General features: G+C 42.8%; 1 protein-coding gene across 2 annotated transcripts; it reads left to right on the top strand.

Moving 5' to 3' along the window:
• The first annotated feature begins 755 nt into the window (after positions 1 to 755).
• SLC39A5 (solute carrier family 39 member 5) lies at positions 756 to 27,455 on the top strand. Of its 2 annotated transcripts, XM_067463907.1 has the most exons (12): positions 756 to 1,077; positions 8,256 to 8,382; positions 9,753 to 10,184; positions 12,221 to 12,437; positions 14,192 to 14,366; positions 16,548 to 16,717; positions 17,406 to 17,564; positions 19,143 to 19,218; positions 20,892 to 21,146; positions 22,447 to 22,527; positions 22,941 to 23,131; positions 25,670 to 27,455. In XM_067463907.1, the coding sequence occupies exons 3-12, from the start codon at positions 9,763 to 9,765 to the stop codon at positions 25,820 to 25,822; spliced, it is 1,899 nt and encodes a 632-aa protein (XP_067320008.1). In that variant the 5' UTR covers positions 756 to 1,077; positions 8,256 to 8,382; positions 9,753 to 9,762; the 3' UTR covers positions 25,823 to 27,455. The 2 variants fall into 2 exon arrangements, with proteins under 2 accessions (XP_067320008.1, XP_060620068.2); XM_060764085.2 differs by lacking the exon at positions 756 to 1,077 and having other exon boundaries at positions 8,155 to 8,382.
• Positions 27,456 to 27,644: the final 189 nt, after the last annotated feature.

Raw genomic sequence — 27,644 nt, 5'->3', positions numbered from 1 at the left:
GGCACCAGCGCCCCCTAGTTTTGTAAGTACTTTAGAACCACTTAGAACCATGGATTACCCATGCTTACTATATACCTGTTGCAAAATTTAGCTTTTCTGGGTAAAGTATTAAGGTCCACTTGTTCCAGATTTCTCATCCATCTTTTCTCAGTTTTGATTGCCTAAGGCTTGAAGACAGAGCACTTTTCCTCCTTATGTTTCCTTCAGCTCCTTCAACCCTGCATCCTCCTGTGCCTGTCAAGAACCTCAAGGAGGAATCCTTCCTACACTATGTCCCACAACCAAGGGATAGTAAGGTTGCTAGGCTCCTTTCTCTTTCTGTCTGTGCTGCTGCATTTTAAACAACAACCTGGTACACAAAACAAAATAAGCTGGGGAAGGTATTGCATCACTTTATCTCTATACCAGGAAAAAATTTAACTGTGTGACAGGTTGCTCTTACAGCCTCATCACATTAGAGCAGTGGTTCTTAACCTGTGGGCCCCCAAGTGTTTTGGCCTTCAGCTCCCAGAAACAGCTGGTAAACTGGCTGGGATTTCTAGGAGTCAAAGGCCAAAACACCTGGGGAGCCACAGGTTGAGAACCACTGCATTAGAGCATAGATCCACTTTAAATCTAGCTTCTGCCTCCTGCAGAATTCTGGGGTTTGTAGTTTAGTGAGGCCCAGGGCCTGTGTAGCTGAGCAGTTTAAAGGCCCCTCCCTAAACTACAGGCCGCAGAAATCTACAGGAGGCAGAAAATGGATTTAAAGTGGATCCATGCTCTAGTGTGATGAGGTCCTTAGAGAAAAATAGCAAGAGAGTGGAGATACATGGGAACAGGCTGCTTAGTTATTTCAAGAGTTGTTCCTTTGAGCTGTCACCCAGGCAGCTTCTTTGACATCCAGACTCCTCCCCAGTGTTCAAGCCAGAGAAGGCTTGCATTTGCCACTCCCAGGTCCATCGAGCAGGACTTGGGTAGAGCCCCATCGACCCTTGACCCTTCCAGGTGTGTAGACAGACAGGCACCTTCCGGCACCCAAAGAAGTCGTGACACCTGGAATCCCCACCTACCAAAGAGACTGGGAAAAAGGCTAAGGTAACACTGTCTAATTTGCCGAATATCTCTGCAGGTTATAGATGCCATCGCTCTCTTCCCAGAGAAAACAATAGTAACAAAGACAGGCTCATTTATGCAACCAGATCACAATAGTTCCTTGAAGAATCCGAGCAATGCTGCAAAGACATTTTGTTCAGCTTTCCTAGAGTCTCTCTCAAAACTGTTCTTTCTTTGTGAAGCATGTAAATTCAGATGTACCAAACCACAGTAGCATGAGTACCAATATGGCCTGTGTAAAAGAGACAAAATTACATGGATATATTTGCATAATATTGAGTCCCCCACAACCGATAGTGGCTTTTAAGAAGCCCTCTATCCCGCCAGTCTTCACAGAGTAGACAGCCTCATCTGTTATCTCATAGCGTCTCTCACATGTGCTGACTCCTGCAATGGAGCTAGAGTGAGTCAATGCAGTGAGTAAGATTGTGTACTTTTCAACAGCAAAGATGCCTATCATCAAATGCTGTTTCTCAGGTCATACTCCACAGGACAACATTGCTCAACATGCTAGAATCCAGTTCGCCATTGTATCTGTTCACATTTAACTTTAGCTGAGCTCAGACCTATGGATTCAGTGGGAAAGAAATGTTTGATGGAATTGATCTTTCACCAAATCAACATGCTCATCTCTCTCCCCCCCCCCCTCCTCTGTATGCATGTATTTGGATTTTTAACCAAGAATCATCTCTCACATTTTCTTCCAAAATATCTGTGAGAAAGCTATGCTAGAAAATAATTTGCTGCATGGATTTTCAGCTCTTGGGGTGCAAAAAAGTTGGTGTTGCATGACAAGCTGGGAGTTATAATGCTTTTGAATTTTCATAATTCTCGGATTTTCAGTCACCATTGTACTTTTATAATCACTTTTGCAAAAGGAAAAAAACAGTTGGTTATGGGCCCATATATGACCCCTGATAATATGTATCTTCCATGCTGATCTTTTTAATGTTCAAATCAAAGAAGATATGCCTGGTTTTGTCATTTCACAGTTCCTGCTACATAATAATAGTATTCATGGGAGTTGAAGTTAATAAAAGGGTAACTTATTTTAAACCTATTCCTAGGTGCTCCTTGTTTTTCATGCCCGAATCCTCCATCTTTACTATTGTGTGCACAAGTACAGATGCAATAGCTGAATTGTAAAAATAACATCACAAAGCAAATTACTGATCGACTATTGTTAGAAAGAGTGGTAGGAAAAGTTGCATCTTCCCATATAGTTCTCCAAGCCAAAAATGTCTGCTAACTAATTTTGAACTGTTATTGAATTTCTTACTTTCCCAGCTCAGGAGTAGTAGATACCTCCAAATGTGTCATCCACAAGGAAATAGTGATTAAACATTGTTTCTTTTACACAATACTTTTAGTTTTTTCTGCTTTGGTAGCTTCTCCCACCCATCTTTTGGCTTCTCCACTAGTTTGATCCACTAGGGCTCATATTGTAACGTTCATAATATCTCAAAACTTTCCAGTTGAGAAATTTCATTTTTTTCAGCTACAAATTATTAAGTGTATAGTATCGAATTGTTGCCTATTGTAAGCCGTCCTGAGTCCCCTTTCGGGGGTAGAGAAGAGATGGGGTAGAAATACCAGAAATAAATAAATAATAATAAATAATAGTAATAAATAACTGAAATCATATCCACGCAGGTGCAAACTGGGTCTTGGTGACTGGCAGCTGAATGTGTGTACTATTCCATTTGAACACATTGAATTTACAAGCTAATAAAACATTGCTTTCACACTTCATAGATATCTGAAGCAAGATTTAAAGGCTAAATCTAGGGACCCTTTCACTCTGCAAAGCTATAGCACTGCAATCCTCTTTAATTGCCAAGGTTGTGCCCTATTGACTCCTGGGATTTGTAGTTTGGTAAGAGACACAGAAGGGGTCCCTGATTAAAGATTCTGAAGCCCCCTTTCTCCATTAATAATCTCAGGATTTTGTGGGATGATGTTATGAAAACTAAAGTGGAATCATGGTGCTACAAGCTATGTAATATGAAAGGCTTTTGGCACCACAAACGACTTCGAAGGGAAGGCAAAGGAGAAGGGGAAGGGAAGACCAGACCATGGGGTCTTGGCCTTGGCTTATCCTTTATACAAAACAATGCCATGAAGAGAGAGATACATTCTTATAGTGGTTACATAACTTTGTTATGAGATCTGTGTCAGAAGCTGGAGCGATATTTTCCAAGTGACTTCAAAATCACTCATGATGATTAGGTGGCATTCGCCAACCCACCAGCTGTTCAATATAGCATTTGAAAGGCAAGATTCCAACATTATTTTGCAATTGGATTGTTTCAATTCATCTCCATGAACTATTATGCACTACTTTCCAGCAATTATTACACTCCAGTATAAACCAGCTTCAACCAGTATGCGATTTCTCTGGGATTCAATGGTTTGGAACAAGCACCCCCAAAATATGATTTGCCAAACCAGTTCTATCCCAAGAATCATGTAACATGACTGGTCAGAGGTAGCAACAATCTGATGTCAAAGTTATCTAGATTAATTCATTTCAGTGAACAACACAGCAGTGAAATCTCATAAAATTCAAATCTTTAAACATAATTCTACACCTGAATGCTAATTTTGGAGTGGGGGAAGTGTGCTTGTCAATGCAAGATGAAGTTTTGGCTTGAAAACCCTGTTCATACTCATCCCCAACTAAGCCGTCTGCTCTTGGTTTTTTGTTGACAACGTGGGACTGTGAATGTTGCCTCCGATGTTGTGTAAAGCTATTTCCCACAGCATGGGAGCAATGATACTTCCAGTTAGTTTCTCACCAGCTGGTGACCCATACTCACACTGTTGTAGAGGTACAAGTAAACAAGTAGTCATCTTGTAGAATATGTGCATATATTACCACACAGATCTGGGAAACCAACTCACTTTTCTCTCTGTTTCCAAACTTTTTTCATCCTGGCTTCAGGAACTGGGGGCCCATCCACAGGCACCAGGTCTAGAACTGGTCCAGAGTGTTGCTGCTTTGGACCAGCCCCAATTCAAAGCAGCAATTCAGTGGAGGTGTTTACAAACTTCACTCTCGAACCACAGCAATGGTGGAAGCAGAATCCAGTCCGTCCAGTAGGACCAAACCTAGTTTGACTCCACTGGACAATCACTCATGTTTGCTTTGCAGGATGATGGCACTGAACAATGTACCACCATCCTGCAAATCTGAACCAATCCAGCTGTCTATACGAATCCTGAAGTATGGAGCTACTCCAGAGCTTTGGGAAACTCTAGATAGCTGCATCTTCAACTGTGGGTTCCAACCCCAAATGGGGTCCCCTTAGCTTAATGTGGGGGTCCTGGAAAATTTGGCAACACTAACACACATCTGTGCAGTGTTTACAATGGACTCTATTGTAAGCACTACCTTCAGAAAACATGGAGTAAAATTGGGTTAATTGGTTGTACTTTGTGTTAGGGGCTGGACATCCCTGAACATTGGGAGAATGCCCAGGAGCAATTTCTGACCCCATTTGGGGTTTGTGTTCCATGTAAATGGGCCCTATGTCTTAGGCATTCTCCTATTTGTTATTGTTATTTGCTATTAAGCTATTCCAACATAAGGTGGCATAGTAAATTAAAGTTTTCTATGAGCCCCAGTCATCAGTAGCTTTGATCAGGTCTTGTAACCCGAGAGCCACGACTTCCATAGGTAAGTCAACTTGCCAATAATGTGATCTTCTACCTCTGCTTCTGCCTTCCCCTTCAGTGAGCACCATTATCTTTTTCTGCGCTCCCCTTTCAAAGAATCACAACAAGTTAAGAGATATATCTATGGAGATGTAGTTACATCTCCTGGTGTGACCTCCTCAAACCAACCTCTTAAGTAATGCAGCCCCCCACGCCTGCAACCTGGCCATTTCCATATTGCTAGAGGCAAGAGGGGTAAGCAAGGAGTTGCCCAGTTCTTTCCCAATAGCTAGATGCACCATAACAGACATCTGCAGAGATGGAACAAATACTACTGTACAGAAAGAAATGAATGCCTCCAAATTAATTCTCTGCTCCTGAACAACATGGAAATTAATGTGTTGTGGTTGCTTAAAGGTAGGATTGGCAAGAAGACTTTTAGTTACTTCTGTTATTGAAAATTCGGACCCAAATTGTAAATTATGGACGTTGTACACCTCCCTCCTTCCTCTATTACATGGCGGGGATAATACAAGACACATAGGTGCCCTGCCCTTATCATATGGGTGAAAGGGCCGCAACGCACATTGCCCCTTTCCCCTATCAGATGGGTGTCAGAGCTACCCAAAACACACTTTTCTCTCCGTCTTGGCAGAGGAAGCATCTTGGGGCGGAGCCAAGCCAATGTCGTTTGATGGTGCTCAGCAGGCCATGTCCAAAAGAGGGAAAGGGGACTATAAAAACCCCGATGTGATGAGTTTGTGATGGCTCCATTGGGACATACAGCAAGCCCGTGTTGCCTTTGTTCTGTAGTAACCCTTCATGAATTACCTTGGAATGTTGCCCAACACTCCCTGGACTCCAGAAAACAATCCCTCAAATTACCAAAACCCTTGCACAATGAACTGGGAGGCTGGAGGGGAACACACAATGTGTTAGCATCACATTTCCCTGGGTCCCTTTTCCTGTTTCACCTGATATGATCTGGTTTATCTTTGGGAATATTTCCTCAAGCCAGACCTATCCTTGAGATACCCATTGAGATGGCCATCACCCTAAAGCACCCATTGGTTATCTGGACTAACACCATTTTATCCACTAGAGCCAAGAAAGTATACCCATTATCGAATGCCACACCACATTCCTTTTCAGTCATGCCCCTCTCAGGGACAGATTAATAAATGGATACAACTTCAAAACAGTATAATAACAATCACAGAGTGGATCCTAGAGTGGACACTTTCTAGACCAGTGGTTCTCAACCTGTGGGTCCCTAGAAGTTTTGGCCTTCAACTCCCAAAAATCCTAACAGCTGGTAAACTGATTGGGATTTCTGGGAGTTGTAGTCCAAAATACCTGGGCACCCACAGGTTGAGAACCACTTGTCTAGACCAATCAGGAGCTAGCACAAGAATTTTGAATAGCTGTAAAATGTAATAATATTCTATATCCCACTTGCAGTATGTCAGGTTTTTTTTAGTGTTTTCTCAAGCCGTTCAGAATAAACCTCCAGTTTTTCCTTCAACCTGTCTGCGTCTCGTCTGGCTTTCTGGAAAGCATGACATGCCAGGCTGCAAACCCGTGGCTTCTTGCAGAAGCTGGTTGGATCAAACTTCTGACCTCTCAACAACCATAAAAGTGAATTGCAATAGCACGAGTTAGAATTGCACCATGATAATTCATGAACAAATGCCAGCCTATGCTTTTAATCTCAAATCCAAAAATAGAACAGAGAAGAGAGAAAAAAAGGGATCAGTATATAAAGGATATAGTCATACTAGATATATAGGAAAATGTAAAGCATCACTATGTGTCTGATTGAAATGAATATCTGCCAGACACCCATTCATGCAGTAATAAAGCAGTTGATTCTTTGAACTGTGAAAAATTATGAGTATTTGTCTTTCCAAATCTGCAGAATACATATCTATTGCTGAATTAGGAGCACATGGATTTCCAACCACATGGACCATCAGTTAAATTCCAGGATACCAGAATCTAATTTAAATGCACACAAGTATCTACAAGTTTTTTTTTTCTAATGCAAAAGCAATGCAGCAGAAAGCCTTGCTTTTGACATCTTACTGCAATCAAAAATGACCTTTCATACATCCTGTTTGGCAGGAGAAGGAGATCCCTCCGTTTCTGAGTGGCTGAGTGAACCATTAACTTTCCCAAATAAAGCAATTTGGCTTGCTAAACTGCCTATCAAGAACACATTGTACTTCTGCCCCTCTAACACCTGGCATCTTTCCCCAAAAATTAGGAAATGTGACCAACTTCATGGAAGTTGCATCTACAGTGTATCATTAATGCGGTGTTACCTGCCACGGTTCAGTGCTATGAAATACTAGGATTTGTAGTTTGGTCAGGAATTTGCATTCTTGGGCAGATTCCTCACTACAGCTGCTGGGATTCCATAGCACTTTAGTCATCTGCTGTCATTTTACTAGAAGGCCTTTGGTAAGCTCATTTTACCTCACTCCCCTCCTCTCTAACCTAGGGAACAGAAATATAAAATCACATTGAAGGTCCTTCGAAAAACCTTCTATTTCCTCAGTTGGACCAGAAAGCACACCAATACAAACTACATTTCCAAATTTGTATTATATCACAGTTTGGGAATTATTTTGGCCCCATAAGTGGAAAATGTGACCAGCATGACTTGTGTTTTGGGCAGTAAAACATATTAAAATAAACTTTAAAATAAAATTGAGCCCCTCATGGCGCAGTGGGTTAAATTGCTGTGCTGTTGAACTTGCTTACAGAAAGGTTGCAGGTTTGAATCTGGGGAGCGGCATGAGCTCCAACTGTTAGCCCCAGCTTCTGCCAACCTAGCAGTTTGAAAACATGCAAATGTGAGTAGATCAATAGGTACTGCTCCGGTGGGAAGGTAACGGTGTGCCATGGAGTCATGCTGGCCACATGACTTTGGAGGTGTCTATGGACAACGCCGATTCTTTGACTGAGAAATGGAGATGAGCACCAACCCCCAGAGTCGGACACAACTGGATTTAATGTCAGGGGAAAACCTTTACCTCAAAATAAACCATTGTATACTTTTCAATTATAAAAGCATTCTCAACTCAGTTTGCCTCACTCCATTTAATAGTATGGCTAACCTTGCAAGTTGTATGAACTGCACACACAAAAAGAACCTGGGGCACTCAAATGTGCTATGCAAATGTATATGAAGACCATTGCATAATTCTTCCCCACACTTGCCTCACACCAGGAACAAGCTGTTGCTTTCCACCTACCTAGGAACAATTTTTGGGAAATGTCTCAAAATCCTGTCCTATTCCCTGGTTTCCACCTGTTGTTTTGGAAGAGGAGGTCCCCCCGCAAGGCCCTCCTACGCTCCTGCCACACAATCCACCCACCACCGAGACTGTTCAAAAACCCTGGAGAGAGCAAAAACATTCTCCTCAAAAAGCCTGTAAACTGCACTTCTCTTCCATAATTAGAAATGACGGGACTGAGAACCTATTATTTTTAATTAGGGGTCAGCATGACTGAGGAAAACTGGGAATAAGCAGATGACCACAACCCTCAAATTGCATTGCCCAGAAATACAGAAGGTCTGAGAGCAACAGAGCAGTTCCAGAGTTTCATTTGGGCAGCGTCAAGGTAAGCAGGAATCATTTTTCTTTGAATATATTTTTAATATATACTTTATTTATTTGTTTGTTTGTTTGCTTGTTTTTCCAGCTGTCATCTCAAGCCCACTATAGTTCTGTTAATGAGAGTCCTAAGTAAAAAACTGAATTAAGAAAGATCCCGGATAAAACCAATAGCTTTTTACTATTTAATCATGATTGTTTTTATCTGCACTTGGCTTTTAATTTATGTTGTCAATCACCTTAGGTCCCATAAAATGTGGAAGCAAAATAGCAGAGTCTTGTTAATACCTTGAAAACTGTATTGTGTTGTATTGTATTATTTTTAGTGCAAGCCACATTAAGTCCCTTTTTAAATGTAAAAAGATTGTGGACTCTGTCTCGCTTCATCATTTGCCCAATAAAACTCACTGGTCCTTAAAGTACCACAAGGCATTTGTTTTTGTGTCAGGAAGCATCTCACCTCTGCCTCTCAAACATTGACATTAGGACTGAACTGAGGGACCAACTGAATATTGCACACAAGTGATTTGTGTTTCAAATTGCTGGAAATCCCACTTTCTCTAAATTGTGGGGTTGGTAATTAATATGCATCATGTGATATGTACTTATGCTATAAGACCATAAAGAAGCATTGTGCTAGAGCTGAAACAGAGTAATGAAATTTTCACATAATCTCTAGTGGGCTCAGTCAAAGTAAGACTTGGCTCTCTCAAAAGTCATGGCTGTTACCTGAAACTTTATTTGTATATGCTCTCACCCCGCACAAATCTTCATTTCTCCAGAGATTATAAGTAGGGCTGGGGAGCATCACTTCTTAGATCATTCCCAGAATCACTCAGCCATGTTGGTTGAAGGGATTATGGCACATGTGCCAGGCTCAAGGTCCACGGGCCAAATACAGTCCACAATGTCATTTTGATGGCCCTCCAGATGCTGGACCACAACCCCTGTATTCCTCATCAATAGACTTGATGGGAAGTAACTTCTAGAAGTCTGCAGTTTGTTCTGTTTAGTCAGGAGCGTGGGGTTTAGATTTTGGTACAAAGCGTGTGGATATAATGTCTGACTTTAAACTTTCTCCAACCTCAGAGCAACAAGTGCTGTTGGGTTGCAATTCCCATTATCACCAGTCCACATGGAAGATAATTAAAAGTGATGGAAGTTGTTGCTCAATGAGACCCAAATTGGGTAAAAACTTAAATATCACTAACTACTATGTAAAGAAAATGTTGCCCTTCTGAATCCAAAAAGCATCTTTCTTAAACTCTTTTGGAAGACACTGTGGATCTTTTGCTTTGAGATCCACAGTGTAGATGATAGCTGATGCTTCCTTACAAGAATAGTGTGGCTGAGGGTTGACATTTCTTTGCCTTTCAGGTCTCCATTGATGGACCAGAAGATGTCAGATTTCCACTTGGCTGGAACCTGGGTGGTCCTGATCTGCCTGCAGAGCGCCTGTCACTTTGCATTAGCTGATCCTGCAGAACTGCTGGCTCATGGAGCTGCCTGGTCTCTGCCTGAAGATGCCACTCAGGAGCAGGGCTACTACTTGCAGCAACTCTTTGGGCAGTATGGAGAGAATGGCACATTGTCCTTTGAGGGCCTGACGCGCCTGCTGCTGAGCTTGGGGCTGGGGAAGGTACAAGTGGTGGAGATCGAGCATGAAGAGCTAGGCCATGGCCATGTATCCCACCTGGACATTCTGGAGGTCCAAGAAAATAAGCACCTGCACTCGCACTCAGCACTGGATCACCTCAGCAAGACGGAGCACAGAACGAAGGGGCAAGCAGAGGTTATTCATCCCACCAGGTAATGATTCTCATTTAATAGAGAAGAAAATGCTGCAAGAAAATGTACATAAAGTGTTATTTTGGTACCTTAGAGACTCTCTCAAATTAAGTTGGTAGCAGAATCTTTCACAGACTAATTTTACTTCTTCAGATGCAGCCGAGTTAGCATCTTAGAAAGGTTATTCTGCCAACTTTGTTCTCTAAGATACTACAAGACCCCTTTGCATATTGATATTCCAGACTAAAGTGGCTGTGTACTTGAATTCTACCATTAGTAAGTGAAACCTACTTGAATGTAATTGCTGTCTGTCACAGAAGATTGTCTAGTCAATAAATGCAAAAAATAAATAAATAAATAAATAAATAAATAAATAGTGCAGTAGTTCTCAACCTGTGGTCCACCAGTGGTACCAGTGGTACTCAAGAACAAAAATATGGTCCACAGCCTCACCATTACTACACAGTTGCCTCAAAACCACCTGGAAACAAGAGCAACTGGTCTTGCGAAACCCTTTTATAATGCCAAAGCAACGGGGATATCGAGAGGAGAGAGGCACGAAAGATTACTACATCAAATCAGCTCTAGAGTATTAAATATGGTTCTCTGTGGGCAAGCAGATGGTGACTACTGGATGGCATATGTTCTGTATCAGAAACTAAAGCTGATGTGGTCTATCCAATGCAATTTTCTGAATCAGTACCGCAAAGTTGACAAAAAACTGATTTGTAACTGTTTTGGTACTAATGTTGGAGCGTGGTCTTTGGTCAAAGTGGTCCCTGTTCAAGTGGTCCCTGTTCACGTAGTCCAAGGTCAAGTGACCCTTGGTCAAAAAAGGTTGTGAACCATTGTTCTAGTGGGAGCCAGTGTTCTACACGTACATGGACTCTTTAGAGCAGGGATGTGGGCTCTAAAGGCTTGTGGGCCAAATCTGGACCCCAAGGTCCTTTACCCTGCCCCAGCTCTAAACATTAGGCTACTACAGCCATCATTCACACCCTACTAATATTGCCAACCTCTTCTAGCTCCTTAACTCTTCTTTTCATTCCTTTCCTTTCATTTCTCTATCTCCCTCCAAAATGAAGGGAATCCTCTCCAACTTCTTCTTAGTTCGTAAATCTCCTCTCTTCTCCCCCTCCAAAACAGGGAGATCCTCTCTGCCCCCTTCTTGCCTCTCAAATCTCCTTCCCTTCCCTTCCTTTCCTTTCTTTTTCCTTTCCTGTCTTTTCTCTATTTTCCTCCAAAGTAGAGGGAACCCTTTCCATCCCTTTCTTGCTCCTTTCAAGAAACAGAGGGAAGATGGAGTGGTGAAAGAAAGAAAAAGAAAGTAAGAAAGAAAAGGAGATAGAAAAAAAGAAAGGGAAGGGGGAAAGGAATAAAGAAAGGCAGGTAGGAAACAGGGACGTTTCGTTTCACCTGCATCTATGGCAAGGACCTCACAACCTCTGAGGATGCTTGCCATAGATGCAGGTGAAACATCAGGAGAGAATGCTTCTAGAACGTGGCCATATAGCCCGAAAAACCTACAACAACCCATTTATTATTTTACTTTATTATTATTACTTTTATTATTTTACTCTGTTATAATTATTACAGTTATTATTTTACTCTATTATTATTGTTATTATTACATTTCCATTATTTTACTCTATTATTATTATTATTATTTTACTCTCTTTATTATTATTGGAAAGATACATAATCACATTTACATTGAAGAAGGTTAGATAATGATTTAATCAGAGTTGGACAGCCTTATCCTAAATTACAGTTCTATGTAAATATTCAAAAACATTTAACCTACTGATGCCTCAATTAATGTAATTTTACTGGTATCTATTTTTATTTTGAATTTCACCAGTAGCTGCTGTATTATCTACCCTCGGCTTATACTCGAGTCAATACGTCTTCCCAGTTTTTTGTGGTAAAATTAGATGCCTTGCCTTATATTCGGGTTGGCTTATACTCAAGTATATACAGTATACTGGGAAGCAATGTCTCAGGGACATCACTCAAAACTTAAGTGAATGATGATGGTGACTGTTTGCTTTCTGCAGGCCAGGAATCCCTCCGCTGGGCCATGCTACCCTGAAGCCACCTGTATCTCCTACACTTCATGGGAGAAAGGTCACCAAGCCAAGCTTTGGCGGAGCACCAGAGAAGACTGGGAAGAATGAAGAGCTTTTCAAGCCTTCCCAAGGACATTCTGGGCTCAATTTTTTAGAGGGTGTGATTGCATTAGACCACTCCATCTACAATCACCTGCATGAGGATGTAAGTGGGAGTTGACTATTGACTGGATTTATGGCTATTTCTATACAGCAGGAATCAGACTGGATGAATTAAACAGGAATGGGGTGTCTAATTTCTATACCTTGGGAGAATCTGGGGAAGGAGAGAACTCAAGCCTGTTAGGGATATATACATCCTAAAAGTGTGAGGGCTAGCTTCTTTTTAAAGAGTTCTTGGTAATGAAATTTGCCTTGATGAGTTTATTGTAATAGAGGGAGTAGGACTGTGCTGTCTTTCAGAAGTGGTGAGACTGTAACTCTAACCAGACCTAGCCAGCTTAGGGATTCTGGGAGCTGCAGTCCAAAAATGTCTGGATGGGCTGCAGGATTCCTGCCGTTATATTTCTGTATTCATTTTGGTTTTAGGCATACATGGTTTTGTGAGATACAGCAGTGGTTCCCAACCTTTTTTTGTCCAGGGACCAATTTGACCAGGGACGACTCTCCAACATTAGTACCAAGTTTAGCACAGCCGGGGGTTTAGCACAGTTGGTAAGTCACCAGGAATTATAAGGTCTAGTAACCTAATGGTTGCAAGTTTGAAGCCCTGGGTCAGCGTAAGCTGCTGACTGTCAGCCCAGCTTACTGTTTACCTAAGCAGTTTTAAAACAGCTTTAGCTGTAATTAGAGAAATTAGGTACTGTTAAAAGCAGGGGAGGTGTTTTACGACACCATAAAAGAAAGAAAATGTTAGTCGACCAAAAGGAAGGAGGATGGATTGACAGCACCCCTGTGGCTGGATTCAAGCCCAGCCTTCCATGGATTCAAGGCCAGCCTTCCATGGATTCGAGCCCAGCCTTCCATGGCACAAAAAGCTGGGCATTAGGTCAAAACAACAACACACCTCCTTCTGTTCTTTCTGTCTCTGTATTGTCTATACAAAACGACATTGAATGTTTGCCGTGTATGTGTACTGTGATCCGCCCTGAGTGCCCTTCGAGGTAAGAAGGGTGAAATATAAAGAAAGTGTTGTTATTATTATTATTATTATTATTATTATTATTATTATTACCAAAAGGGTTATGAATCAGTTTTTGATCAACTTTAGATTTAGTGTGGTTATTTGGGGTGCTGATTCAGAAAATTGCATTGGATAGACCACATCAGCTCTATTTTCTGATACAGAACATATGCCATCCAGTAGTCACCATCTGCTTGCCGACAGAAAACCATATTTAATAATAAATAGAGCTGTTGTGATCTATCCAATGCCATTTTCTGAACCAACATCCCAAATAACGCCAGAAACACGCCTAAAAATGAAGACACTAAGAAAGATTTTTTTTTGGTTGGATATGTTATTATCTGTAGTAGTAACTGTGAAGCCATAGACCGTATTTTAGTTCTTGGGGACCACTGGTGGTCCACGGACCATAGGTTGGGAACCATTGTGATAGAGTTATATTTGGGCTTGCTTCCCTTTTAATGCTGCACTAAGAGACTGGAGGAAACCTTCTCAGGGCCTGTATACAGTTTCTTATTGCATTCCCAACCTTATTGTTCATACTAAAAATTCTGAATTCCCTTCTCCTACTAAAGCTGATGACCCTTTCCCGGTTATTTAAAATTCTCCTTGCTACATAGTTTTAAATAGAAAAACAACTTTGATCAAACCCTTGGATGGCCAATTTTTCTGGCACTCAATTAAGCATCGTTTGGCAGTTGGGCACAATTACTCCTTCTTGCAATAAACCCCTTCTGTGTTTTCTCATTTTCTTTTTGTGTTTTGGTCTCCAGTGCCTCAATGTATCGCAGCTGCTGGTCAACTTTGGGCTGAACTCGGTCTCCAAGATCACGCCTGAGCAGTTCACCCTGCTTTGCCCGGCTTTACTCTATCAGATTGACAGCCGTGTTTGCATCCAGCACTATGACGAAGTGGCCCTTGGCATGACGGGGAACAATCTCTGGGCTGGTAACTCATGCTGCCTTCCTCAAAGTCTCACCCAGGAAAAGCCTTGAATCCCAGCACTGCCTCCCACCCAAAACCAACCCCCAAATCAGCTCTGAATCCAATGCAGGGCTATACACATTCCTTTTAGTTGCAGGATGACCTTGTAAACATGGGATCTGAAGACTTTGGCACCCAAAGAATTTCCCCTTTAGGGGGAAAGAAATTAAAAGAATAAAACTCTGAGTTAAACCATGAGAATCAGGAGGAAGTGCTGCCTGACACCTACTGTTGAAATAACATGGGGGTTTTCTATGCTTTGCAATCTTATTTATTTATTCTCCTATTGTCTACAGACCTTGCCCTACAATCCTGTTATCTTTGCTCGTCCTTCGGTTTCTAGTCCTTCCCCTCTTTCATTCACATTTCCTTCTCCTTATGAAAGAGTCCTGTGTCTTTGCAAACTCACATCTGGTACATATTGAAAAATACATTTATGTTTTCACCTTAAAACAAGCACAGTGCTTTTTTGCTGCAAAGATATTCAAAGTGCTGGTCTTAACCTATAAAGCCCTAAATGGTTCTGGCCCAGTTTACCTGTCCAAACATATCTCCCTCTATGAACCACCAAGGACCTTAAGATCATCCGGTGAGGCACTACTCTCGGTCCCACTGCCATCACAGTCACATTTGGTGGGAGACGAGAGACAGGGCCTTCTCTGTAGTGGCTCCTCGGCTGTGGATCTCCCTCCCTTATGAGATTAGATCTGCCCCATTCCTCCTGATCTTCCGGAAGAAACTCAAATCCTGGCTGCGGGATCAAGCATTTGTAGAATAGACTGATTTACTGGTGAAGATAAGGTTTTAGTGGACTGCAGTGGACTGATTTGGATGACGATTTGAACCAGCAAACTGTTTTAATGTATATTTATAACTGTTTCTAATGTATGCTAATTTTTTTAATGTTATGTTACGTTATATTGTGTTGGCATCAAATAGTTGCCTGTAGAAGCTGTCCTGAGTCCCTCTTTGGAGGTTGAGAAGGACGGGGTATAAATGTTCTAAATAAATGAATATTCAAATTGAGTACACAATGTAAATAGCTTCTGAATGGATTTCCAGATTGAATTTCTAGGCCAAATGTTCAAAGAAGACAAATTGCTAATAAGGTTTACAAAAATGCATTGTGCCTCTGCTCTTTTAGTGAGAAGGATTAACCGTAGGAATATTAGACATTTAAAATTGGCTAATACAAATCAATGCAATCTTATGGCAAATAAAATAACAATTTCTGTACTTTGGATGACCTAGTGAGTCTAAAAACACTTTATTTTAATGGAACTCATCTGAAGATAGAAAAAGATACAATTAAAAAGAGTTAAGCTATATTTGGTTTAAGGTAAAGGTAAGGTTTACTCTTAATATTAAGTCTAGTTGACTCTGACTCTGGGGAGTGATTCTCATCTCCATTTCTAAGCTGAAGAGCCAGCGTTGTCCGTAGGCACCTCCAAGGTCATGTGACCTGCATGACTGCATGGAGGGCCATTACCTTCCCACCAGAGCAGCATCTATTGATCTACTCACATTTGCATGTTTTCAAACTGCTAGGTTGGCAGAAGCTGGGGCTAACAACAGGAGCTCACCCCACTCTGTGGATTCAAACTGCTGACCTTTTGGCCAGCAAGTTCTGCATCTCAACGGTTTAACCTGCTGTGCCACCGTGGTCCCTATATTTGGTTTCCAAGTGCCCAATAACTTGTCTCTGATGTATTGGGCTAGGCCAGCAACCATTATGGGGATTGGTTCAGACTGAGGGAATCAGGAAACTGTTTCCCTTGAAGAAAGAGGAAGCGACCTTACCAGGCTGGCCCAAGTCTAAGAAAAGGACCAGGCCTAAGAAAAAAAATACAACCCCTGGTATTTTCCTTTTATTTGCTTGAAATCTTGGAAGGGACCCCAAGGGCCACTAGTTCACTCCCTTGCACTTCATGAATAAAGAGTAAAGCACTTTTGGGATATTTATTGATGCCTTTATTTCCTTCCAGTAACTACATGTCAGAATCTATAGAAAGGAATGCTACTGACCATACTGTGTGGAAATGGGAGGTGAGGAGGTGAATATTGGGACCCGATAGTACAGTCCTGTGTCTGTTTTCAGGCTCCAGTTCCTAACTCCCGCCTTGTTTCCACTCTCGTTTCCTACAGGCCTGGGCTGGGGATTTGTGGCCATCACCTTGACCAGCTTGCCCTCTGCACTGGCCATTGTCTTGGTTCCTCTGCTCAACCACAAGCTCTTCCGCTTCCTGCTGGCTTTCCTGGTGGCATTGGCTGTGGGGACCTTGTGTGGGGATGCACTGCTGCACCTGTGGCCACACGTATGTAACCAGCCATCACTCCTTTCTCCTCGAGGTACCATTTCCCTTTGCCCCTTCCATAGGGGAGATGACTACCCAATCCATCTTTCTCTCAATCCATGCAACCTGTGTCAGTGCCCTGAGAACATCAAATAAGGCCTTGACATCCCATTTCTCGGCTTCCATGCATTAACATGCCCAAACCACCTAATTTATCATAAACCTCTCCAGTATTACAGACATAGTGAGATCCAGTGTGGCTTAGTGGTTCAAAGTTGGGCTACATCTCTGGAGAGCAGGATTCAAATCTCTGCTCAGCCATAAAAGCCCACTGGGTAACCTTGAGGAAGCCATACAGTCTCAGCCCCAGCTCCTCCAGGTGTCTTGAACTTCAGTTTGCAGAAATCCCAGCCAATTTATGAACTGTTAGGAATTGTGGAAGCTGAGATTCAAAACATCTGGAGGAGCACACTTTGAGAAACTCTGCCCTAAAGCAGTGGCTCTCAACGTGTAGGTCCCCAGGTGTTTTCTCCTACAACTCCCAGAAATCCCAGCCAGTTTACCAGCTGTTAGGATTTCTGGGAGTTGAAGGCCAAAACATCTGGAGAACCACTGGAATCTAACAGGTCTCTTCTTAAATTTGTCTTCATGTATCCATTTATTTTCTGAATCCCCCCTTTCTCTGCTCAAAGGAATTGTTTTCATTTAGGCACAAGCCAAAGCCCACGGACTCCTGTCACCGAAACACCAGCCAGGCACCACGGCCGAGGATGCTGTATTGAAGGGCCTGTGTGTGTTGGGAGGGATTTACTTCCTGTTCCTCATTGAGAATCTGATGGGGACACTGAAGCGTCTTTGTGCAAAGAGGGTAAGGATTGCACAGTTTGGTTCCCACTCCTCCCTCCAGCTTTCCAAATATTCTGAGCAATTCATGGAGTGGAAAAGAGATTGCAGCCAATTTATTTTTGCATTCAAGGCAGTCGTTCCTCTCAACCTGCTCCCCTTTTCTCTAGATGGAGAATTCTGTTCCAAATGAGAGAAAGGCGATAGATAGCCATGTGAACTAGTCTGTGTCTAGGGGTGATTGTTGGCTTCCTTGATATCAGGGCAGTGAATACAGTCTAGGATTTTAGCTGAACATTAAAGGAACAGTGGGTTGTTGTAGGTTTTTCTGGGCTATATGGCCATGTTCTAGAGGCATTTTCTCCTGACGTTTCGCCTGCATCTATGGCAAACATCCTCAGAGGAAGTGAGGTGTGTTGGAAGTAGGAAAATGGGTTTATATATCTATGGAATGACCAGGATGGGACAAAGGACTTTTGTCTGCTGGAGCTAGGTGTGAATATTTCAACTGACCACCTTGGTTAGAATTTAATGGCTTGGAAGTGCCTGGGGGGAATCTTTTGTTGAGAGTGATTTGATGTGCCTGATTGTTTACTCGCTGTTGTCTTGCTGTGGTAATTTTTGAGTTTTTTAATACTGTTAGCCAGATTTTGTTCATTTTCATGGTTTCCTCCTTTCTGTTGAAATTGTCCACATGCTTGTGGATTTCAATGGCTTCTCTGTGTAGTCTGACATGGTGGTTGTTGGAATGGTCCAGCATTTCTGTGTTCTCAAATAATATGCTGTGTCCAGGTTGGTTCATCAGGTGCTCTGACTTCTCTAGTTGAAGTAGTCTGCAGTGCCTTTCATGTTCCTTGATGCGTGTCTGGGCGCTGCGTTTGGTGGTCCCTATGTAGACTTGTCCACAGCTGCATGGAATACGGTAGACTTCTGCAGAGGTGAGAGGATCCCTCTTGTCCTTTGCTGAATGTAGCATTTGTTGGATTTTCTTGGTGGGTCTGTAGGTGGTTTGTATGTCGTGTTTCCTCATCAGCTTCCCTATGCAGTCAGTGGTTCCCTTGATGTATGGCAAGAACACTTTTCCTCTGGGTGGATCTTTATCTTTACTCTCGTATCTTGTTCTTGGTCTTGCAGGAACAACTAAGATAGTGAGTCTATTGTCAGACCAGGGTTCAGTACCTTGATAGATTCTTTAAAGCTCAAGCTAAAACCCAGAGCAGATTTACTAACCCCATCTCACTGCTATCTGTGCCCACCCTTTTGGAAGTTCCAAAAATTTGAAGTCCGCAAATGCTGTGTGCAGTCACATTACAGTCTATGTTGTGGAATGAACCATTCATTCTGCCTGCAGTCAGTGATCATTACGTCATTGTGAACAAATCAAAATGTGTCTCGATATTACCAGGTTTGTACTGATTTAGCATGACTGATAGAAAACCCCTGTCTCATTGAGACTGTAGTGTGTTTTATGCAGTGGCCTGTCCGGAGAGACAGGACACACCCTTGGTTATACCACTGCTGCTACCAGCAGGACAAAACTACATTCAGGGCAGGATTCCCATTCCAATTTCAATGTAACACAGTTCTGCATTTATTTTTGCAGAAGGCCACCAAAACCCCTGAGGAGGCTACCACTAAGATGGATGAGAGAGGCGCTGTCGGTTCAAGGACATCCCAAGGTGAATGAGTTATGGATTGCCCTCGCCTTTAAATTCTTTGTAATACAGAGTGGACTGGCTGACTGCCCAAGATGGCAGATGTCTGGAGCTTAAGTGGTGTGAGATCTTATTTAATAGAACAGATTTGGAGCAATATAATAAATAGCAATAATACAGCGAAAAAGCTCTCCTGATGCGAGGAAAAAAGTACTTGCGGATCAGCCAATTTCAGACTTTTACACACCAGAGAAAGAGCTGAAAACACCACTGGGTGTACAAACTCCATGCACGAAGCAAGTCTAAAGCAAGGGAGCAAAGGAGGAGGAAATGAGCAACACCTGTTAGCAGAATTACTAGTGAAGCTGTGTTAGTATTTGGTGAGAGATCTACACAGAGCTTGGGCTTTAGCTGTTGCACTGGTCTATTCTAAACTTTCATCCCCCATCAAACATATTCATGACATAGAGGATACTGTGAATGTAACCTTGCAGCAAGGAACATTGCACGAAGCCAGAATACAAAATTTTACAGCAATCTCAAGAACTTCTCAACAGAGTTGAGGGTCTTCACAACTGGCAGTGATGTTTGGAAATTCATTTGATGGGGATCCCAGAAGATACAAAGTATAGAATCATATAGTTGGAAGAGACTTTGTGGGCCATCCAGTCCAGCCCCCTGTCAAGAAGCAGGAAAATCGCATTCAAAGCACCCCCAACAGATGGCCATCCAGCCTCTGCTTAAAAGTCTCCAAAGAAGGACCCTCCACCACACTCCAGGGCAGAGAGTTCCACTGCTGAACAGCTCTCACAGTCAGGAAGTTTTTCCTCATGTTCAGGTGGAATCTCCTATTCTGTAGTCTGAAGCCATTGTTCCGCGTCCTAGACTTCACTCCCTCCTCCCCATGACTTCCCCTCACATATTTATACATGGCCCTCCTCATCCCTCCTCTCAGCCTTCTCTTCTGCAGGCTAAACCTGCCCAGCTCTTTAAGCCACTCCTCATAGGGCTTGTTCTCCAGACCTTGATCATTTTAGTTGCCCTCCTTTGGACACATTCCAGCTTGTCAACATCTCCCTTTAATTGCAGTGCCCAGAATTGGGCACAGTATTCCAGGTGTGGTCTGACCAAGGCAGAATAGAGGGCTAACATGACTTCCCTGGACCTAGACACCAATTTATGTACTGCATAGTGATCCACACTGCAGTACTATTATTTATATTTACCTGGATCAAAGGCACCTGTCTGGACATGGACTTTAAAAGCAAGTAAACCACTCCGTCACAGTAATCCTGAAATTTGTTTCCCAACATAGAAACATAATTCTTAGATTTGCCCAATATCTAAAGAAAGCTCTACAACATTCAAGAACTAACATAAGCATCACAAGTCTTTCAAGGTCTATTTTGAGACTAAGAAAAAACTCCAACAATGTTATATCTTTTACAGTGCTTTTACTAAAAATGGAGTAAAATATACTGTATGTGGAGATTCCCTTTCAAGTTAATAATTACACATGATGAATCTGTTATAGTTGCCAGCACCAAATTACACATGCTGAATATCTGTGAAACCAAGAACTTTTGAGTTCCCTAGGAATTAGAGTAAAAAGCGCAAACGCATCTCTTGAGCAGAAAGTGTTGGTGAAGGGCATATTTTGAACAGAAATTTCCCCTGTACTGGTCCCTGAACTCCAGGTGCGGAATCTCAGGGTCTGACTTCTGGGCCAGAAGAAGAAGCTGGGAATCTCTACAGTGAAGCCCAGGACTGCTCCATCCAGATCCGCAGCTCAGAGGATTGTGAGGCCAGCGCTGAGAGGCAAGCCGAACAGCTCCACCCTCACGGCCATTCCCACGGCCCAGCAGATGCCCTCAATGCTGGAATAGCAGACATCGCTTGGATGGTTATTTTGGGAGATGGAATACACAATTTCACTGATGGACTGGCCATAGGTAAGAGATTTTGGACCAGGGTTGGGCTCAGTCTTGTGCTAGGGGACAAAAAATACACCCCAACAATACCGATTTTCACAGAGAAATGGAAATTGTTGTGCGCACAATGGAGCAATATTTGGAGATAGGCTGTTATTTTGCAGACTTGAGACAGGTGTCATTTATCATGACAAACTCACCTTCACTCACCTCTTTTCCTCCTCTCACTTTTTCTTTCGGTACTTTTTCCTCAAAGTGATCTAGGCTCAAAGGGATCAAGGGGTTTTTGAAGCAAAAAAAAAAAAAAAAAAAGGCCCTGCAACTCAGAACTGCATTTATTATTTGGCTCTTTGGGAACCATTTATTTATACTAATTGTTGTTTATTTCATTATTTGTGTTCCTGTTTAAAATGCTATATTGAAAAGCAAGTTCTAAATGTTCCAGGAGAAAATTGACAAACTATCGAAGATAGAGGTAGGAACAAGGTAGATTACAAGAGCATCACGTTTTGTTTTGTTTTTTTTCAAATTAATTCCAGCGCCATGGAAAGATACCGACCAGCTCTATGTAGACCAGTGGCTCTCAACCTTCCTAATGCCATGACTTAATACAGTTCCTCATGTTGTGACATTTATTTGTACCATTTATTTCCACCTTCCCACATCCACCTTAGAAAATGTCAGTCACTAAATCAATGCAGCAGAATGGGCCAGTTTTTCCAAGTTCAATCTGTACCAGCTACAAATTCAATCTGTACCATGGTCCAGCTACAACGCATGGAAAGTTCAAGACTCCAGAATTGATGTTTATTGGCAGACCTTGAAACAACAGTTAGAACTAGCAAGCATCCCAAAATAAAATCTTAAATACAAGGTTTCTTCATACAGTCTTGAAGCCCCCTGTGCCACAGACAGATTGAAGAAGACTGAGTAGTGCAGATGACATGAAACAACTCAGCTCGGCAAAACTTTGTGTGTCTGTGTGTGTGTGTGTGTGTCAGGAGCAACTTAAGAAACTGCAAGTCGCTTCTGGTGTGAGAGAATTGGCCGTCTGCAAAGACATTGCCCAGGGGATGCCCAGATGTTTTGGTGTTATACCATCCTTGTGGGAGCCTTCTCTCATGTCCCCACATGGGGAGCTGGAGCTGACAGAGGGAGCTCATCCACACTCTCTCTGGATTCGAACCTGCAACCTGTTGGTCTTCAGTCCTGCTGGCACAAGGGTTTAACCCACTGCGCCACTGGGGACTCCAAAACTGATGTGTTGGAAATGCCACTTTCATGTTGCTATCCTTTGTAAAATAAACTTCTTATCCCTTAGGAGCTGCCTTCTCAGATGGAATCTCCAGTGGTTTAAGTACAACGGTGGCCGTATTCTGCCATGAACTGCCCCATGAGCTTGGTAAGTAAAAGGAAGAGATGCTTCCATCAGCACCTATGCTTTGGACCGATTGAACTATTTATATACACAGTTGCTTCTGTTCTTCACATGGAGAAGGGGGTGTCTGCCCTTTGGATGTTGTTGGACTGCAGTCTCTATTAACCAGTCGGCATAGCTAGTATGGAGGAATGCTGGGATTTGCAGTTCATCAATATTTGGCAGGTTGCATCATTCCCACCCTTTTTGAAGATCAATGAGGAACCACCAAAAAAATGTTGCCTCAGCAAACAGCTCTTGCTGGGGCAACAGATTAGTGTCTAGAGAATCCAAAATACTATTTGTTTTGGGGGAAAAGTATGCTCATTTAAGTGGTTCTTCTCGCAAGAGGTGGGCCACTGTATTCTTAACCTTCCTCTTCCTCTTTTCCTCTCCAGGAGATTGTGCTGTGCTATTGCAGGCTGGCATGCCCCTCCGGCGAGTGCTGGTCTTTAACCTGCTCTCTGCTTTCCTGGCTTACTGGGGCACAGTGCTGGGGACAGTAGTCAGCCGGAGCAGCTCCCAAGTCACTCCCTGGGTTTTTGCCATCACAGCTGGCATCTTTCTCTATGTAGCACTGGTGGATATGGTAAGGGCAGCTACTTCTACTTTCTCTTAACCTGGCACCACAATTCAGACTTTTAAGGGTACCAAGTTTAAATATTCCTTATTGATTTGTAACTTTTTCTGTTCCATATATTATAGTAATAATAATAATAATAATAATAATAATAATAATAATCTTTATTTATATTACGCTCTATCTCCCCAAAGGGACTCAGGGCAGATTCCAAACATAAAAGGCAAACATTCAATGCCCGAATACAACAACAACACTTCCATACTAACAAAAATTTTATAGGGAGTCCCCGGTGGTGCAGCAGGTTAAACCACTGAGCTGCTGAACTTGCTGACCGAAAAGTTGGCAGTTTGAATCCAGGAAGTGGGGTGAGCTCTCGCTGTTAGGTCCAGCTTCTGCCAGCCTTGAAAACATGTAAATGTGAGATCAATAGGTACCGCTTCGGTGGGAAGGTAACGGCACTCCATGCAGTCATGCTGGGCATATAACCTTGTAGGGGTCTATGGACAATGCTGGCTCCTTGGCTTAGAAATGGAGATGCGCTCCACCCCCCGGAGTCGGACACGACTAGACTTAATATCAAGGGGAAACCTTTACCTTTTTATATATAAAGAGATGGGGGGGGGGGGGAGAGTTAGTTTACTAATTAACATGTTTCCTACCCTAGAGATAAAAAGCTACGAGCAAAGTTTCACCTGCTTATTTTCCTTATGTTCTTGGCACAGCAGGCAGACAGTTGCATGGAGGAAACTTTGACTCAGGCAGTTTAGCGTCTGCCATCCACTTCCCTTGAGGGAGACTATTCTCATTCCAAAGGAGGAAATGTGCAACTTTCCATAACAGTTATGTGATGAATAGTGGTTAGCACTTCTTGTGGTGTGCCTTTAAGTAATTTCCAACTTACGTTGACCCTAACACAAACTTATCATGGGGTTTGCTTGACTTGGTTTATTCATGGGGTTTGCCATTGCCTCTGAGGCTAAGAGAATCTGACTTGCCCAAAGTCAACCATAGACAAGCAGAGGAGTCAAACTCTGGTCTCCCAGAGTCTTCGTCCAAAAGGCAAATCACAACACCACACTGGCTAATAAGTTGTAGTGAGTTGGCCCTACTTCTACACAAATGAGACAACCTCTTCACATGGTGCCTGTTGGGAGGGAACATAGAACAACAGTAAAAAGGTATTGCACAAGTTGTGTGTACCATCCTGCACCCTCTGGAAGGAAAGCCTGCCACCTTATCATCACCAAAGCTCTTATGCATTTCAGTGAACTTCTGTGTATGGAATAGGGTTGGAGGATGAGAGGCACTGCCTTGCCTTTTGCCTCAGGCAGCTAAGTGTCTTGAGCATCACTCTGCTAAGCAGAACTGAAGGAAAGATGGAGCTGTTGCTTCTGACACAACTGCATTCTTCTTGAGTGGCCTCCCTTTCCCTCAGGGCTATATAGTTCAAAGTAGATGGCAGACTAATAGGATGTGTGCATATGTAGCATACTTCAAACAGCCTTACTCAATTTTAACTACTGTTTAGATCAGGGGTCCTCAAACTTTTTAAACAGAGGGCCAGGTCACAGTCCCTCAAACTGTTGAAGGGCTGGATTATAATTTGAAAAAAAAACATGGAAGAATTCCTATGCACACTGCACATATCTTATTTGCAGTGCAAAAAACACACTTAAAAACAATACAATAATTAAAATGAATAACAATTTTTACAAATATAAACTTAGTATTTCAATGGGAAGTGTGGACCTGCTTTCAGCTGATGAGATAGGATTGCTGTTGTTGTCGTGTGCTTTCAAGTAGTTTCAGACTTAGGTTGACCCTGAGCGAGGGCTGGGTAAATGACCTTGGAGGGCCATATCTGGCCCCTGGGCCTTAGTTTGAGGACCCCTGGTTTAAAACATTCCTGACTGGGACAAATGTGTAGGTTTGGGAGCAAAGCCTCCCTCTGACAGTGCAGTGAAAACTGTTGCCAAACTGGACAGGGCTCCTATAGCTTTAATGGCGCAATGGGTTAAACCCATGTGCTGGCAGGACTGAAGACCAACAGGTCACAGGTTCGAATCTGGGGAGAGCATGGATGAGCTCCCTCTGTCAGCTCCAGCTCACCATGTGGGGACATGAGGGAAACCTCCCACAAGGATAGTAAAACATCAAAAAATCCAGGTGTCCCCTGGGCAGCGTCCTTGCAGATGGCCAATTCTCTCACACCAGAAGCAACTTGCAGTTTCTCAAGTTGCTCCTGACATGAAAAAAATGGTTACATAGAAGAGGGGATTTTAGCAGCCCTTCCTTGTCACTCAGGCACTTAACAAGAAGGCATTTAAAACTGCAGGAGGCTGTTCCAGGTTCAATCTGGCGATGCTAGTGATTGAGCCTGTCAGGAACCCTCTTTTAGTTCAGTGACTCAGGTAGACAAAGGTGAGGTGACTTCTACAGTTGTCATTTTCTCCTCAAGGACAAGGGCCTCTATCCGTATTGTGTGACTGGCTTTTGTAATGACTGCTGCCAAGGAGATAACAAGTTCTGTTTGTTTCCCTCTAGCTGCCTGAAATGCTGCAGAGGAGTTCTCCCAAGGGCAGAAAGGGCTCCCTTGTGCATTTTCTTCTCCAGAACTTGGGCTTCCTCAGTGGAGGAGCCCTCATGCTCTGTATCGCTCTCTTTGAAGACCACATCAGTTTCCATGTGGATGGGTAATTCTACTCTTCAGTAAGAAAACCCATCCGGAAAACATGACAGATTGAGGTCATGCTCCCTAACAACACCGGCTGCTTACTAGGCTTGAGGATGACCTACAGAATTGTACCACATTCTTATTCAAGGAAGCTGTGGACAAAACTCAATTATGAGGACCAGAAGCTACAAAAACCCACCATTCCTGTGAACCTCCAACTTTTTTGTGTGTATTTGGGCAGCGTAAATGTCTCTGCCACCCTGTTAGCTTCTGTAAGAGGAAGCAAGTTGCCACTCCAGTTGTCAAAAATCAAATTGCTAAAAACTACAAGTGATGTGCATTTATAAAATGGGAGGGAGCACCAGTCTTCAGAAGGCAGCTGATTCCAGATCTCCTCAGAATAGAATGTGGGATGCGGATTATTTAAGGAACTGTAGCAATCTTGACACAGCAGACTGCATTTGGTACTAGTGGGAAAGTTTCCACAGCACATTGGTTAAAAGGATTTTTCAACAGACAAGAATGATTTAAGACTGATGCACAGAGGTGGAACGCAAAGTGTGCAAATACAACCCCATATGTAGTTGACATATAGCCAGATCATGCAACCTCTTGCCATTGGGTGAAATTAATTAAAGAGGTTTCGGGCAACCCAACATTTATTCCTAATAGATGGCAAAGTTGACCCACATTAAGTTGCTCCAGTCTTTGGTTCTGTTAAGACATACTGGGATGTGGATGTACGTGGCAAAGTATTTGAAATGGATTTGCCCTCATAGAACACTGGAAAAAGAATTACCCCAGGCACCAGGACCCACTGTGACCTCTCGATTGAAGGACTGCGCAAGGGATTGCTCCTGACCTACATGAAAGCAGCACACAACCCACCATTGCATCCTTTCTTTTACTGCTTATTGCCTGTTTCTAAAGTCCTTGCATAATAAAAGCTCCTCCACTGACTGCCTGTCTGCACAGCTGCTTGGTTCTTGAACAAAGCAGGCATTGCTTTATGCTATTCCTTCTTTGGAGGTTTTTAAACAGTCTGGTTGGCCCTCTGTCAGGACTGCTTTGTGTATTCCTGCATGGAAAAAGCGAGCTTGGACTGGATGGCCCTTGTGATCTCCTCCAAACCTTTTAAGTTTCTCCCTTCACCATTGAAAACCAAGGCCACTTACCATATATAGTGTACAAATTGGCCTCATGTACAAATTGCGGGTAGGTTTGGGGCCAAAACTGGGGATCTTGATATGCCCCGTGGATAAGTTGCCAGCCATTTTATGGAAAGGGGTAAGCACGGATGCTTCCTTTGGAGGAGCCAACCTCTCTTGGCTGTTGCTGCCATGTTTCCCCCTCCCAGGCATTAAAAAAGGCCAGAAGTGATGCCACAGCAGAGAGAGGAGAGGCATTCAGTATTTCTTTTAGGTTTTCCCAGAACAGGCTAAGTCACTCCACTCCAGTGGTTCTCAACCTGTGGGTCCAGCCAGTTTACCAAAAGTTAGGATTTCTGGGAGTTGAAGGCCAAAACTTCTGGGGACCTACAGGTTGAGAATCACTCCTCTACTCAGAGAAAGGAATAACTCCTTTTTGTGTCAATCTTGTGTTAAGGTACAGCACACATATTTCTCCATGGATAAGTTGACCCAGATTTTTAGTTGATTTTTGATTAAAATTTCTACATTTATATGCACGAGAATATGGGGTAATTTTGAACAGGGATTGCGTGTTTAATGAATAAAGGCAGAGGTACTGTGCAATATTGAACTGTCCCCAAGAAGCTTCTTTTAATTGCTCACCCTTCCCAGTTTGAAAAAAGAAGACTGTCACAATTCCGCTCCCACCTACCCC

The sequence above is a fragment of the Anolis sagrei genome, chromosome 2 (genome assembly GCF_037176765.1).
Source record: "Anolis sagrei isolate rAnoSag1 chromosome 2, rAnoSag1.mat, whole genome shotgun sequence".
Lineage (NCBI taxonomy): Eukaryota > Metazoa > Chordata > Lepidosauria > Squamata > Dactyloidae > Anolis > Anolis sagrei.
This window is presented reverse-complemented; position numbering and strand designations above follow the sequence as displayed.